This window comes from Simochromis diagramma, unplaced genomic scaffold, assembly GCF_900408965.1.
Source record: "Simochromis diagramma unplaced genomic scaffold, fSimDia1.1 OVJJ01000618.1, whole genome shotgun sequence".
Lineage (NCBI taxonomy): Eukaryota > Metazoa > Chordata > Actinopteri > Cichliformes > Cichlidae > Simochromis > Simochromis diagramma.
Window position 1 is genome coordinate 9,514,670 of NW_024387423.1, and position 16,056 is coordinate 9,530,725.

Consider the following 16,056-nt stretch of genomic DNA (forward strand, 5'->3'; position numbering starts at 1 on the left):
AAAGTTGGAGTTGTAGAGCAAAGAAACAAACATGGATAATTTCCCATTTCCGATGCAGTGGAATTTCCCAGTCCCACTGATGCAAGACTGCTCCAGACATAGCTTTTGTACTTTGAGTGCTTGTTTCTCTGTGTGTGAACACTGTCCAGCCCACCCCACAAGAAAGTGGTTATGTAAATGGATAGATGGATGGATGGCCATTTTTACAAGTCTAATAAAGGAAAAAGCTACATTTAAAATGACAACAAAAATGCACATTACACTTAAATTAAAAGTTTATTGTGATAAACTGTGCAATACAAGCACGTGGTTGAGGCAGTAACTGAGGACACAATGTGACTAAAACAGTAAAATCTCACACATTGTCTGTGACATACAGTTTGTTAATACTGAGTGGTTGTTGGAGCAGGAATCTTCAGAACCTGCAGCAAACTCCACAGATGCCGGGGGTGCAGCAGCCACAGCAAAAGCGACACTTGATGCCACGCTTGTGTCTGCTGTTATACAGCGTCTGTGGGAAACACAAGAGACATGAGCACAGAGTTCATCTGCAGCAGCATCACTGCTCTTTATTTTCACCTGCTCTAACAAACACTTTCATTTAGCTGAAGTAATTTGGCCACCTTCACTTAGTTAGTGTTACTTACCTTCCATGAGTCCACTGATGCTTCCTCATGTGCTGCTGCTGGATAGTCCATGCTCATTGGCTCCTCCAGCTCCTGCTCCTGTTAATGAATTGAGTGCAGTACAAACCACATTGTAGCACTGAAACAAACATTTGCAGCTTGTAAGATAATACACTGGTTAACGTCAAGTTCTTACTTCAGTGACTGGGACAGCAGAGCTCTGCTGGACACAAATGAATGTGAGCACGACGGCCACTGCAACTGCAACACTGAACGTCTTCATCTTAGGAGGCTTTGAGAGGCTCAACTTGGACTCTTTCTCCTGGTCCGGATGATTGTTGTGAGCTGAGTCCTTCTGTCTGATGGTTAATGTGTGCAGAAGTGCTGATATTTATACTGATTTGGGCCCCTGCTGCCTCGTCACTCACAGCTCTTACTCTACCTGATTTCAGGAACATTGCAAAACTCCGTATTTTCCTGTGCTATGAAATTCTGGGAATGGGAAATTCCTGAGGAACGAGAAAATATGTACTTTTCTCAGTCGGCATGAACTTTGACCTTCGGATGTTTAACTATATGGGTTTTCCCTGTCCTATTGATGCAAGCCTGTTCCCGACAGTAGCTGCTGTACTCTAAGTGACGAGGCAGCAGTGGAGCAAATGAGTATAAATACCAGCACCTTTTCCCTCAGTCAACCATCACAAAGGAGCTGACAAGAGTCAACAAGAGAGTCAAAGGATCTGACCACCTTAAACCACTCAAACCTCCTGAAGATGAAGACGTTCAGTGTTGCAGTTGCAGTGGCCGTTGCACTCATGTGTATTTGCATTCAGCAGAGCTCTGCCACATTTGCTGAGGTTACAGACTGTGTTAAATTCATGTAATGTGCTTCTTCTACATGAATTTGTTGTGAAGATGCTAAGATTGTTTTCTTTCTCTACAGGTACGAGAACTGCAAGAGCTACAAGAGGCTGTGAGCAATGACAGTCCAGCTGCTGAACATCAGGAGGTATCAGCTGACTCATGGGTGGTGAGTTTAATTCAATAAATGAATGAAGACAGTAATTGTGAGATCTCTCAAATGCAGGAAGATGTTTAAAATAAACTGTGCACTCACAGCTTTACATAAAATTAGAAACAATGAAGTGACTTGCAGCTGAAGATAAACTCTCTGCTCTTCAACTTATTCACACAGATGCCGTACCACAGACAGAAGCGTGGCATTAAGTGTCGCTTTTGCTGCGGCTGCTGCAATGCTGGTGTCTGTGGATTGTGCTGCAGATTCTGAGAATATCTACCTGCGATTCTCACATCAACCACTAACTATAGACTGTTATACATGAAATGATTTGACTGCTTAGCATTTGTTAAAGTCTGACAGTGTTTCTTCATCTGGTCATCCTGCTGTAACAGTGAACAGTGTACCAAGCATTTGGAACTACAGTATGTTATTATATTAAAAGTTCAGAGTCACTATACTACAACATGTGCTGGTCTGTTCTGTTTCTGTCTGACAGATTAAAACCTAATGGAAACCCAGTGAACATGAGCTCCTGCTGTAACAGTTTTGTGCTGATGCAGTTAAGAGTGTTGCCTCATACTCTGCCCATGTCGTAGGTGGTACACCTGTTTCATAGAGTCCAAGCCTTGTAGCAAAAGTAACGAATGCTCATATTTTCCCATATGTCATATAAGTAGGGAGCATTCTCTCATCATCATTTACCACTAATTTACATGACAATTAACGCAGTAATTGCTACCATAGCTTTGAGCTGATGGATTCGTCATGGGTTATTTGAAAGAACTAGGCCCAGCAACCTGTTTGTCCCTCAGGCACCATACACAAAGGAGCTGACAAGAGTCAACAGAGAGTCAAAGGATCTGACCACACTGATAAACCACTCACAACCTCCTGAAAGATGAAGAAGTTGCCATGTTCCCTATTTTTTTGGGAAAAACACTTACACAAGTGATGATCAAAAAAGGGATTCCTTGTTTTTTAACTGGTGCTGCAATTGTTTACTGGATTATTTGTGCCATTAAGTAGTGTCAAATAATTTTTATTCAGTCTCCACATAGAGAGGCTTTGTGAAGAGGGATAATGGGGGAGAGCAGAGATGTGTTGAAGTTACAACCACAAAGTGATGAATGAAGGATATCAGATCAAATCAGAAAGGGTTTTAATTTGCCAAATGTTGAGCAGGTTTACAACATTAGGAAATTGCTGCGGTGCGTCGGTGCAAACATTCTTTCATAAATTACGACTTAAAAATAGACATGAAAAATAAATAAATAAATAAATAAATAAATAAATAAAAATAAGAATAAGAAGTAAAAGTGTAAGTAGATAGTCGATACATGAGTGTGCAGCGGTGATCATGCCGAAACATGGAATGATTTGCGGTGACATCGCGTAGGGGTCACTGTGTTAGTGGTGGGACCAGTCTAATGGTTTATTGTTCCTAGAGTCCACAGCAGCGGGGAAGAAACTGTTCTTAATGGCGAGAAGGGGGGGGGTTTGGGGTTCTGGTTGTGTCGGGAGGAATGGACCGGAGAGGGTGGGGGGCGCCTGAGGGGAGGCAGGTACCAAACAGACTGTGTCCAGGGGGAGAGGGTCAGCATGTGAGCGCGAGCTGCGACGCCCCAGTGTCGCTGGAGGTGTAACAGTCCGGCAAGAATGGGAGTCTGCGACCAGCACCTTCCTCAGCAGAGCGCACACACGCAGGGCAGGGTCTCTGTTTGTCCGGATAGTGGCGCCAGCCGTACCACAACGGGGATGGAGGAGGTGAGGATGGACTCGATGATTGCGTGTAGAATTGCATCATTGTCGTGTTGGAGGTTGAATTGCGGCAGCTGCCTTCAGGAATACATCCTGCGGGCTTTCTTGATGACGGAGGTGGGTGTGGAGTTGGCTCCCACTTCAGGTCCTGGGTGGATGGTGGTACCCGGAAAGGCGGGGGGGAATGAGTTCCACGAGGTGATGGGGTGTCAGTCAGGATGATGGGGGGGGGGAAGGGGCTGTGTGGCTTCCTGAATCGCACAATAATCTCCACTGTCCTTCTAGGGCAGTCACACCAAGGTTGTTGTGGCTGGGCAACCAGGACACCAGACGTTCAACCTCCCTCCCCTGTAGGACAAGACTCATCCCCGTCCGAGAGGATTCCAATAACGGTGGTGTCATCTGCAAACGTGCGACATTAGCTGACAGACTGGTGGGATGGAGGGTGGCGCAGTTGGTATACAGGGAGAAGAGCAGAGGAGAGAAGAACCACAGCCCTGAGGGGAGCAGGTGCTGATGGTCGGGAGTCAGAGAGACATTCTTGTCCCAGCCTCACGTGCTGCTTCCTGTCCGTCAGGAAGTCAGTGATTCCACCAGCAGATGGATCAGCACATTTCTCTGGGAAGCTTGCCTCGGAGAGGGGCTGGAGATGGTGTTGAAGGGCAGAGCTGAAGTCCACAAACAGGATCCTGGTGGAGGTTTTCCTGGGGAGTCCAGAATGCCTGCAGGGATGGAAGTTTTTTTTTTTTGTTTGGGGTTAAAAAAAAAAGAAAAGGGCCCATGTTGATGGCATCATCTACAGACCTTTGGCTCTGTAATGCGAACTGCAGGGGGTTCCAGGAGGGGGGGCCGTAGGGTCTTGAGGTAGGAGAGAACCAAGCGCTCAAAGACTTCTGACCACAGATGTCAGAGCCACAGGTCTGTAGGTCAGTTTAGTCCGTGAATGGGGACTAGGGGAGGGGGGTTTCTTGTGGGACAGGGGTTATGGTAGAGGACTTGAAGCGGCAGGCACAATGACATTCGCTGCAGTGAGAGTTGAAATGCCAGAAAACACTGGGGCCCAGCTCGTTTGCACAGTGGTCTGAGGTGGCAAGGAGACACAACAACCTTCTGGGCCAGGGAGCTTTCCGAGATTCAGACTCTTAAAAACTGCTTCCTCACACATGCGTTCATGAATATGAAGAGTTGTGGTGGGAGGATGGGATGGTGTGAAATCATTCCTTGGTGTGGGGTGGGAGGGGGGTGTGTAGGGTGTGAGTGAGGTGTTTGAAAGGTGGTGAGGGATCTATGAGGGGGGAGAGGTGGGGAAGAGTGTCCAAAGTGTCGCGATGTTGGGGCCGGGGAGGTGTGAAGGCTGGCCTGATGCATGCAAGTTGTGAAGAAATAAGTGATGAGAATGCTGTTATGTGCATTTACCAGCTCACCTAGTCAGACCTTTTGATAAACAAAATTCAATGAAAGTGAGAACATGTACACTGTTACATCTTTCAGAAAATGTTTTGAAATTGTGGTGCACAGTTCAGAATAAATGTTTTTTCAAAAACCATTGCATCTTTTTAGTAAAATGTTTATTTCCAAAAGAAATTTCTAGAAGTTCAGAAAAGTAAAATTCCCGCTTTTGTTAGAATTAATTAGAAGAAAACTCTTACGTAGTTAAACTAAATACTCTTTTGAGAGTTAATGATATAACTCTTAACACCAGTGTTAAATGATCAACTCCAGACAGATTTGGTGTTTAACAAAATCAGAGTTACGTACCAACTTCCAAAAGAGTTAAATTAAACACTGCTCTGGTGTGGGACCCATACAGACACTTTAATAGTGTTGAAATCAAATCCGACAGTGTTAGTTTGGACATGCTGGATTTGGAATCTACACAGTCACATCCATTCAATTTTAAATTCAATTCAATTTTTTTATAGAGTGCCAAATCACAGTAACAGTCACCTCAAGGTGCTTTATATGTAAGGTATACTTACAAAGAAAACCCAACAATCAAATGACCCCCTATGAGCAAGCACTTTGGCGACAGTGGGAAGGAAAACTCCCTGTTTAACGGAAGAAACCTCCAGCAGAACCAGGCTCAGGGAGGGGCGGCCATCTGCTGCGACCGGTTGGGGAGGGGGAAGGAAACAGGATAAAGACATTCTGTGGAAGAGAGCCAGAGGTTAACAACAAGTACATTTCAGTGCAGAGAGGTCATTAACACATAAGTGGGTGAAGAAAGAAACACCCAGTGCATCATGGGAGTCCCACAGAAGCCTACGCCTAATGCTGGACATACACTGTGCGATTTTGCCCATTTTGAGCCGATTTTTCAGTCGTGCGACCGTTTGGGGATCGACCCGAGTTTGGCCTTAATCGTGGTGTCGTGCATCGTATACATGGGGTAACGAGAAGTGATTAACACCTCACGACCAGCGCCCCGATCAGCAGTCGGTTTGGTCGTAAGAAAATAAACCTGTTTGAAATCCTGTCGGCCGTTGTGAGGGTGGTCAACGCAGCGTCTCCACTGCGCACGCGCAAACACAGAGAGAAAGCGAAAAGACAGAAAGCAGGCAGTGCAGCGTGTGATCCGGACACAAGGAGAGGAGGCACAACTTGTAGAACTGCCAAGCTCATCCGAGCCTTTTCAATGTGGCCTCACAAAAATATCGCGACCACAACAACCGTGAAAATAGTGTAAAATGTTGTGTTATAGCCTGAGGGCCCGGTGGCGCCAGTGTCCAGGCAGCTCCGCCTCTGTCAGTGCGCCCCAGGGTGGCTGTGGCCTACAATGTAGCTTGCCGCACCAGTGTGTGAAATGTGGTGTGGAAGGGTTGGATGACTGGAATATGTAAAGCGCTTTGGGGTCCTAGGGACTAGTAAACGCGATATAAATACAGGCCATTTACCATTTTACCAAACCTTCATGCTATGGACAAACAGTGTGAGCACTCAGGTTGCACAGAGCACCAGGGCCGTATAGTATGAGACCCTGCATCGTGACCTACGAACTTCTAACCCCTACGAGTCAATCGGACAGTTTTGAACAGAAGCTGAATAACACGACTGAAAAAATTGCACAGTGTATGCCCAACTTATGGCAGCAAAAACCAAGGGAGGATTCAGGTCACCTGAGTAGGCCCATCAGCCTACTAAAAGGATACAGAAAAATCCCGGTTGAAATAGTGTTAGTTGGTCATCACTGTGCTGGTGGACTCATTGAACACCTGGAAATTTGCAAACGCCAAGTATTCCTCTTCTTCCTCCAAATCCTCTCGGGACCTTTACTTCGGCCTCCGGTTTCAGGGTTGTCAGGCCTTCATGGGCCATCTTCAAGAGTTCATCACTACTGCTCTCAGAGTGATCATAACAGTTGAGCTGGTCCCTGAATGTAGAGTTTGCGCGAACGCGGAGTTTTTGGCTATAGGCTCTTCTTCGTCGCCATCTTCTCTTACTGGACCTTTCGTGGATCCAACAGACAGAGCGGTACCCATCATCAGCAATATTACCAGATGAGGACAAGCCCCTCGCTATCAGTGTCACAGGCGAAGAGTGAAGTCAGAGTCATCACAAAAACTCCTCGCTCCATCTGATTCTTTTGTTTGCCTCCACATCTTCCACATCCATCTCTCTAGACCTCTTCCTGGATACACCTGGCTGAGGATCCCTTCTGGGACGTACGGGTGACATCCTCACAGTCGTCAATGCCTCATGCGAAGCGTATTTTCAATGCGACAACAACAACAGCATATATCAGCAGCAGTTCAGTGTTGTCAACAGTGGCATTATTGTCTCTCACATTAATATTGTGATGTTGACATTGTTGACATTGCCGTCATGGACATTGTGAAAGTCATAGTAGAAGACATCAATCGATCCTCTAAGTCAACTAGTAGCCAGTCAGCCTCCCAAAAAGGATATTCATAGAGACTAACATAAAGTCTTTCCAGTAAACCCCAGAAGTCCAGCCAACAAGGTTGTGAAGCTGGCTCCTGATCTCCTCTTGAAACATTTCTGGTTAACCGCGTCGGCCTGCAAGATCAGTTATCTTTAATTAGCATTCATAAATATCTGCTGAAAAGGCGTTGTTCATCAATTTACGACTGGATACTGTGCTTACCATTACGTTGTTTATTTGTGATCCATCTCCGCTTCCATCCATTTTGATACAAGGAACAGAAAAACAACAATGGATAATAAACAACTCAGAATGTTCAGCGAATTTGCTTTTTGTGATAACTTTAGGCTACGTCCAAGACGTACACGGGCAATTTTTGGTAAACGGAAATTTTCCTATTTTCGTAGAAAATGCCGCCACATGTGCAGTTTTGAAAAAATATCGCCTCTCACAGTAAGAACCCAAAAACAAGTCAGGAACATGCCAAATCCGAACAGTGTGAAATGTTGGCCAATCAAGTCCAGAAGCCTGGAGGAAAACCTCAAATAAACCTTACAACTTTCTGAAAGGTTTTTGTCCTTTTTCTGGAAAGGCAGCTAAGGTTGTGTTACTTTCAAGTGCCTTCATCATTTCAAATGTTAATAACTAAAGACAAAGCAGTTTGGGATGGAGAGAGACACAACTTTGGAAATGGACAAAAATGCATAGACATGCATGAATGAATTAGGTGTTTAAATTACGATTATGCAACCGACGTTCAGATTTGTGTGTGTGAGAGCGTCTGTGTGTGAAATGATAGCTCCACTTGATGCCTTCTGTCGTTCTTGAAAATGGAGGGACAGGAACGGCGTGGTGTTGGTAAGCATGTAAACTGCAGATAACTAAGATTCGAACAGGCAGCGGCTGTCACTCTGAAGATAGAGATAGAACATTTCGTCGAAGTTTAGGTAAGCAGTGTCAATATTACAACAGCTGACAAATAAAGTTAAGTCTATCGTTGTGGTCCTAGAAGATGATCCACATCAGTCCCTCATTATGATGTAAAATATTAGTCCTAGACTGCACAATGTAAGTAAGCATAATACTGTCCTGCAGCAGGAAAAATCGGCTGTTAAGTTAGGGATGTAAAGGAGCCTTAAAGTCGTATAACATGAATTTGGGCTTACTTAGTCTTGGAATTCAGAGCGTTAACTCCTCAGGGGAAATGTACAGAAATTTCACTAATAGTCCGTCTTCCTTCATACGGTTGCAGTGTCTTCTTGGATTTTGGATTTCAAGACCAATGCTATAGTTGGGTCATTCAAACTGGTTTAAATGCTTGTGATGTCCTTCAGCATCATAGACGTGCAAGAATGGGCATAATGGCTTTTACATCAGGGGTATGCACAAGTTTGATATCTTTTATAGGGAGACAAAAAATACTTAAGACAAGATGAGATCTTAAAAACTAAAGCAGTACAAGGGGTGTTTTTTGTTTTTTTATCTAATAGTTATACCTGTAAGTTTCTACTCTCAAGATTCATCTTGGCCTTTATTTAATCAGGATTAAGAGCCAAATAATTTGCAGACCCACCAACAGAAGTAATCACGTTCGTTGATATGTTGTTAGGGTCAAAAACAAGAGAGACGCCGAAAAGCTATCAGAACAGATATTCCACAGTCTTGATTATTGCTTCTCTCCCTAATTTTCCCTGGAGGCATCACTATGGCACAAAACAACATGCAGTAAATGAAGTTCCAAACAACACACCAAACGGCGTTCAGTGCGTAATATTTAACAGGTCTTCATGTATAAACTGTATTTGTGCAAATCAGTGATGTTTGATGTGCACAAGCTGGGGATTCAGACTTTGGAGGGTTGTCCAAAATTTAGGTTTACATTGTTGTTCATGACATTGTAGATTTTCGGACGTTTTTGTGTAAACTTAAGCATTTAACAATTGATTATTTCCTACAAAAAACAGTGTGAACCAAGCTAACCTTGAGTGTGTGTAATGGAACTAGCCCCAGGTCGTGTAGCTTGCCTGGATTTTATACTTAATTGGGCTACTGGTTATTTAATTACCAGCGATACAGTACATGACTAAAACTCACATGTTTTATATAATCTAACTAAGTGGTTTATTATGTGGGCTACAGACATAATCAAGTTAATGGACTCTATTTATATGAAAAATGTATATATGTACTGCTGTGAATCATTGTAACCATATGTAACCAACGGCGTATGTGTTTTGAAATAAAATAGAATATTTTGGAGGGACAGGGGTCTCCCCGCAAAGTCAGAACACCGTTGGTGTTGGGTTAACTTGGATTTTGAATCATTAGCAGGGGTTACTGTGATCAGTACATGCTTTTCTCTCTATGTGTTAAAACACAGTGTTGGGTATTACTTTAAATGAGTAACTTAGTGTAAATTACACTAGTTACTTCTATCAAAGTAACTCAGTTACTTCAAGTTACTCGTTACTTCAAGTAACTAGTTACTAGGGAAAGTAACTTTGGTTTACTCAGATTCTCTTGTTAATGGTGTTTGCTAACTGGATACCCAGCAAGATGCCAGTTCTAGCGTGCTTATTGCCAAAAGTGCACTGTGCCACCTACCAATAGAAAAAATAATGTGCAATTTCCACGAAGAAATCCCACGACCGTGTTGACCCGCCGCATGATTCTAGCCTGCTTGTCTAATTACATACACAAAAACTGCAGTCGTGGTGCTTTCGATTGTACTCAGAACTGAAAATCTGCCTTCTGAATAGGAAGATGTAGGTAACACCAGACTCAGATGAGCTGCATGCAGGGCTGGACTGGGACAAAAAAATCGTCCCGGGATTTTGACTGAGACCGGCCCCCATATGAAAATCATAAAGCCTTTGAATGAAAACAACACTGTGTGTGACAGTGATGTAACTGTTGAGGGTATATATGCATTAATCAATCAATCGTTTGTTGTAAGACTCAGATAATTTATTTTTAAAAGTGAGACATTTAATGAGAATAAGAAAGAAATATTTCTTGTGCCTTCCGTTAATGCCAGCCACCGGCCAGGGCAAAACTTTGCTAGACCGCCCTGAGTTACCAGCTGTCAGCTAAAAAAAGGATCCGGTTATTTCTCTCAGAAACAGTTCATAACTCAACGCACAGCACATAAAGGTAAACCTGTTCTCCATCACTGTTCAGTCTGATGATTCAGTAAGGACATCTCCTGGTTTCATCTTCATGTTTCCCTCTCACCAATACCAAACCGAATATGACCAGCAGCTTCAGCTGTACAAACATCGCTGATACGTAAAATTAATATTAAATAAATCTAACAACAGCTGAAACGTGCTGGCTGTTGTTATACGCGACATCCGCTGGTTTCCTCTTTCGTGTGGCGCAAAGTGGGCGATAAATAAACAAGAGAGAAAAGCCGATCAGCTGATCTTGATCAGTTTCATGAGGAAGTGAACAGGAGAGGGAGGGTGAGAGGAGAGAGAAGGAGAGGCAGCTGTGCAGCAAAACACAGAATAACTCCAGCTTTGTGTCTTTTTCATTGTAGCTGAAGTCCGGGACAAATGTCCTTTTCACCTCAATAACGAACCCGTAATATTTTCTCTGAATACGAGACGATGTCCTTTTACGGGACGGTTGGCAACTCTATAATAACCGTATGAACAAAATAAAAGTTCAACATCATAACATAGCACCCACCCAGCGTATAGAAACTCATGCTAGCTAGCACGCAGTACGAAAAAGTCAGCATAACGAAAATAAACTCCACCAAACTTGTTTATATGCTGACCTCAGATAACTGCAGGTCATACTTCTACCTGAGTTCATTCACCTGAACGGACCGGACTGCGCCGTTCGGGTCTCTCCTCCTCTGCTTTCCCTTTCCCCTCACACCTGCTGGCTCCTCCACCACTTGCTAAGTTATGAATCTGGGAAGCTCGCGCGATAGCCCACCACACGAAGTAACGATAACGGACCGATTAAATCCCAGTAACGAGTAACAGCGTTCCTGGTTTTGGCATATAACTAGTGACCAGTGCTCGTTAGCGCACAATAATAACGTAGTGACTGTACTAGCTGTTACTTCCATAACGCGATAGTCCCAACACTGGTTAACACTGTCCAGGATAGACCCGGCCTGTAGCCCTATGGCAGCTATGATGGAGAATTGATGGATGGACGGTGCATAGCAGTCAGTTTAAAAACAAATGTAACGAAAACCTCACAAAACCTTACATACTTCTGAAAGGTTTTTGTCTTTTTCTGGAAAGGCAGCTAATGTTGTGTTACTTTCAAGTGCCTTCATCATTTCAAATGTTAATAACTAAAGACAGCATTTTGGCTGGTATAGACTCACAACTTTGGAATGGACAAAATGCATATAACATGCATGAATGTAAATTTTTAAATTACATTTATTGCAAACCGACGTCAGGATTTGTGTTGTGAGAGCGTCTGTGTTGAATGATGCTCACTCTGATGCCTCTGTCTTTCTAAATGGAGGGACAGTAACTGCGTGTGTTTATGTAAGCATGTAAAAACTGCAGATACTAAGATTAACAGCAGAGCTTCTGTCACTCTAAGATATGATTAAGAACATTTTCTAATTTATGTATAATTTGTCAAATATTACAACAGCTGACAAATAGTTAAGTCTTCATTTGTTTTCCTGAATAATAGATCCACATCATCCTCTCTATGATGTAAAATATAGTCTAGACTTGCACAATGTAAAGTACATAAATACTGTCCTGGCAGGCAGGAAAATCAGGCTTTATATTTAAGTAAATGATCTTAAGTCTATAAAATGAAATTTGAGCTTACTTTAGTTCTTGGTAAGTTACAGAGCAGTTAATCCTCAGGGAAATGTAGAAATTTCACTAAATAGTCGTCTTCCTTCATACGGTTGCAGTGTCTCTTCAGTTTTGTTTTCATATGCTGATGTTTTCATTCAAAACATGTTTAAATGCTGTGATGTCATTCTAGCATCATAGACTGCAGAATGTACATAGATTCTTTTTACATCAAGTTGTATGCACAGATTTTGATATCTTTTATATGGAGACAAAAAATACTTAAGACAGAAGTGAATCTTAAAAACTAAAGCAGTCAATGTGTGTTTTTTTTTTTTATTCTAATAGTTACTGTAAAGTTCTACTCTAAGAGATTCATCTTGGCCTTTATGCAGGATTAAAGCTCAATAATGAGGACACACACAAATATAATACATTTCTTTATGATTGTTAGGCAAAAACAAAGAGAACCCAAAGCTATCAGAACATATCCACAGTTATTCTTGCTCTGCTCCCTAATTTTTCCCTGGAGGCATCACTATGGCAACAAAACAACATGCATTAAATGACGTTCCAAACAACAACAACCAAACTGTTTTCAGTGCTTAATATTTAACATGTCTTCATTATAAACTGTATTTGTGCAAATCAGTGATGTTGATGTGCACAAGCTGGGATTCAGACTTCGGAGGGTTAATCCAAAAATTAGGTTTACATTGTTGTTCATGACAGTGTAGATTTCTGACGTTTTGTGTACTTTAAGCATTTAACAATTTGATTATTTTCTAAAAAAACAGTGTGTGAAACTCAAGCTACACTTGTGTTTGTAAATGAACTGCCCCATGTCGTGTAGCTTTCTGGATTTTATACTTATTGGGCTACATGTTTATTTATTACACAGGCTATACAGTACATAACATCAAAACTCACATGTTTATCTAACTAAGTGTTTAATTATGTGGGCTACAGACAATAATCAAGTTATGGACTCTATTTATATGAAAAATGTATATATTTACTGCATTTGAATCATTTTAACCATATGTAACCAACTGCGTATGTGTTTGAAATAAAAATAGAATATTTTGGAGAGTCTCCCCTCAAAGTCAGAACACTTTGGTGTTTGGTTAAATTGTGATTTTGAATCAGTTACAGGGGTTACTGTGATCATGAATGCTTTTCTCTCTATGTGTTAACACTGTCCAGGATATACCCTGCCTGTAGCCCTATGGCAGCTTTGATGGATGAATTGATGGATGGACGGTGCATAGCAGTCAGTTTTACAAATGTAACAAAGGAAAATACGACATTTAAAATGACAACAAAAATCCACATTATATCTAAATGACCATAAGTTATTGTGATAAACTGTGTAATACAAGCATGTAGTTGATGCAGTAACTGAGGACACAATGTTACTAAAACAGTATAATCTCACACATTGTCTGTGACATACAGTTTGTTAATACTAAGTGGTTGTTGGAGCAGGAATCCTCAGAACCGCAAACTCCACAGATACCGGGGTTGCAATACTTTGCAAAACTCCTTATTTTCCTGTGCTATGAAATTCTGGGAATGGGAAATTCCTGAGGAACGAGAAAATCTGTACTTTTCTCAGTCGGCATGAACTTTGACCTTTTCTTCGGATGTTTAACTATATGGGTTTTCCCTGTCCTATTGATGCAAGCCTGTTCCCGACAGTAGTTTCTGTACTCTAAGTGACGAGGCAGCAGTGGAGCAAATGAGTATAAATACCAGCACCTTTTCCCTCAGTCAACCATCACAAAGGAGCTGACAAGAGTCAACAAGAGAGTCAAAGGATCTGACCACCTTAAACCACTCAAACCTCCTGAAGATGAAGACGTTGCCTGTGTCCTTGTCTTTTGGGAAAACACTTAACACAAGTAATGGCTCAAAAAGGATTCCTTTTTTTTTACTGTGCTGCAATTGTTTACTGGATTATTTGTGCCATTAATTAGTGTCAACTAATTTTTATTCAGTCTCCACATAGGATATGCTTGTGAAGATGGAATATGGGGGAGAGCAGAAGTGTGTTGAAGTTCCACAAAGTGATGAATGAAGGATATCAGAATCAGAATCAGAAAGGGTTTTATTGCCAAATGTTGAGCAGGTTTACAACATTAGGAAATTGCTGCGGTGCTTCGGTGCAAACATACTGTCATAAATTACGCTTAAATAGACATGAAAAATAAATAAATAAATAAATAAATAAATAAATAAAAATAAGAATAAGAATTAAAAGTGCTAAGTAGATAGGTATATACATGAGTGCAGGCGGTGATCAGTGCCAAACATGGAATGATGCAGTGAACACAGCGTAGGGTCATGTGTTAGTGGTGGGAACAGTCATATGGTTATTGTTCATGAGTCCAACAGCAGAGGGGAAGAAACTGTTCTTATGGCGAGAGGTTCTGGTGCGAATGGACCGGAGCCTGAGGGGAGCAGGTCAAACAGACTGTGTCCAGGGTGAGAAGGGTCAGCTGTGATCCGAGCTGCACGCCCCAGTGTCCTGGAGGTGTACAGATCCTGCAGAGATGGGAGTCTGCAGCCAATCACCTTCTCAGCAGAGCGCACAACACGCTGCAGTCTCTGTTTGTCCCTGATAGTGGCTCCAGCGTACCACACGGTGATGGAGGAGGTGAGGATGGACTCGATGATTGCAGTGTAGAATTGCATCATTGTCCGTGTTGGCAGGTTGAATTTCTTCAGCTGCCTCAGGAAGTACATCCTCTGCTGGGCTTTCTTGATGACGGAGGTGATGGTGGGCTCCCACTTCAGGTCCTGGGTGATGGTGGTACCCAGGAAGCGGAATGAGTCCACAGAGGTGATGGGGGTGTCAGTCAGGATGATGGGGGGGAGTGGGGCTGTGTGCTTCCTGAAGTCCACAATAATCTCCACTGTCTTCTGGGCATTCAGCACCAGGTTGTTGTGGCTGCACCAGGACACCAGACGTTCAACCTCCCTCCTGTAGGCAGACTCATCCCCGTCCGAGATGAGTCCAATAACGGTGGTGTCATCTGCAAACTTGATTAGCTTGACAGACTGGTGGGTGGAGGTGCAGCAGTTGGTATACAGGGAGAAGAGCAGAGGAGAAAGAACACAGCCCTGAGGGGAGCCGGTGCTGATGGTCCGGGAGTCCGAGACATTCTTTCCCAGCCTCACGTGCTGCTTCCTGTCCGTCAGGAAGTCAGTGATCCACCAGCAGATGGGATCAGGCACATTCATCTGGGAAAGCTTGCCTCGGAGATGGTCTGGAAGGATGGTGTTGAAGGCAGAGCTGAAGTCCACAAACAGGATCCTGGTGTAGGTTCCTGGGGAGTCCAGATGCTGCAGGATGAAGTGTAGAGCCATGTTGATGGCATCATCTACAGACCTGTTGGCTCTGTATGCAAACTGCAGGGGGTCCAGGAGGGGGGCCGTGAGGGTCTTGAGGTAGGAGAGAACCAGGCGCTCAAAAGACTTCATGACCACAGATGTCAGAGCCACAGGTCTGTAGTCATTTAGTCCAGTGATCCTAGGTTTCTTGGGGACAGGGGTTATGGTAGAGGACTTGAAGCAGGCAGGCACATGACATGCCTGCAGTGAGGAGTTGAAAATGCCAGAAAACACTGGGGCCAGCTCGTTTGCACAGTGTCTGAGGGTGGCAGGAGACACACCGTCTGGGCCGGGAGCTTTCCGAGCATTCAGACTCTTAAACTGCTTCCTCACACCTGCTTCATGAATATGAAGAGTTGTGGTGGGAGGAGGTGGTGTGAAATCATCCTTTGTGTGGGGTGAGGAGGGGGGTGTTGTAGGTGAAGTGTTTGAAGGTGGTGATGGCTCTATGGAGGGGGGAGAGGTGGGGGAATGAGTGTCCAAAGTGTCTCTATTGTTGGGGCCGTTGGAGGTGTGAAGGCTGCCTGATGCATGCATATTGTATTGAAGAAATAAGTGATGAGAATGCTGTTATTTGCATTTACC

The 16,056-nt window shown here is 43.3% G+C and overlaps 2 protein-coding genes across 2 annotated transcripts; one reads left to right on the forward strand and one right to left on the reverse strand.

Moving 5' to 3' along the window:
- Positions 1 to 257: 257 nt before the first annotated feature.
- LOC120721997 (hepcidin-like) lies at positions 258 to 1,001 on the reverse strand. The gene is made up of 3 exons (XM_040012692.1): positions 823 to 1,001; positions 648 to 725; positions 258 to 511 (listed from the first exon to the last, which is right to left on the reverse strand). Exons 1-3 carry the CDS (start codon positions 907 to 909, stop codon positions 416 to 418), a joined length of 261 nt encoding a protein of 86 aa, XP_039868626.1. The 5' UTR covers positions 910 to 1,001; the 3' UTR covers positions 258 to 415.
- A 307-nt stretch (positions 1,002 to 1,308) lies between these two features.
- On the forward strand, positions 1,309 to 2,098 carry LOC120721989 (hepcidin-like). The gene is made up of 3 exons (XM_040012683.1): positions 1,309 to 1,483; positions 1,570 to 1,656; positions 1,822 to 2,098. The coding sequence occupies exons 1-3, from the start codon at positions 1,400 to 1,402 to the stop codon at positions 1,912 to 1,914; spliced, it is 264 nt and encodes an 87-aa protein (XP_039868617.1). The 5' UTR covers positions 1,309 to 1,399; the 3' UTR covers positions 1,915 to 2,098.
- Positions 2,099 to 16,056: the final 13,958 nt, after the last annotated feature.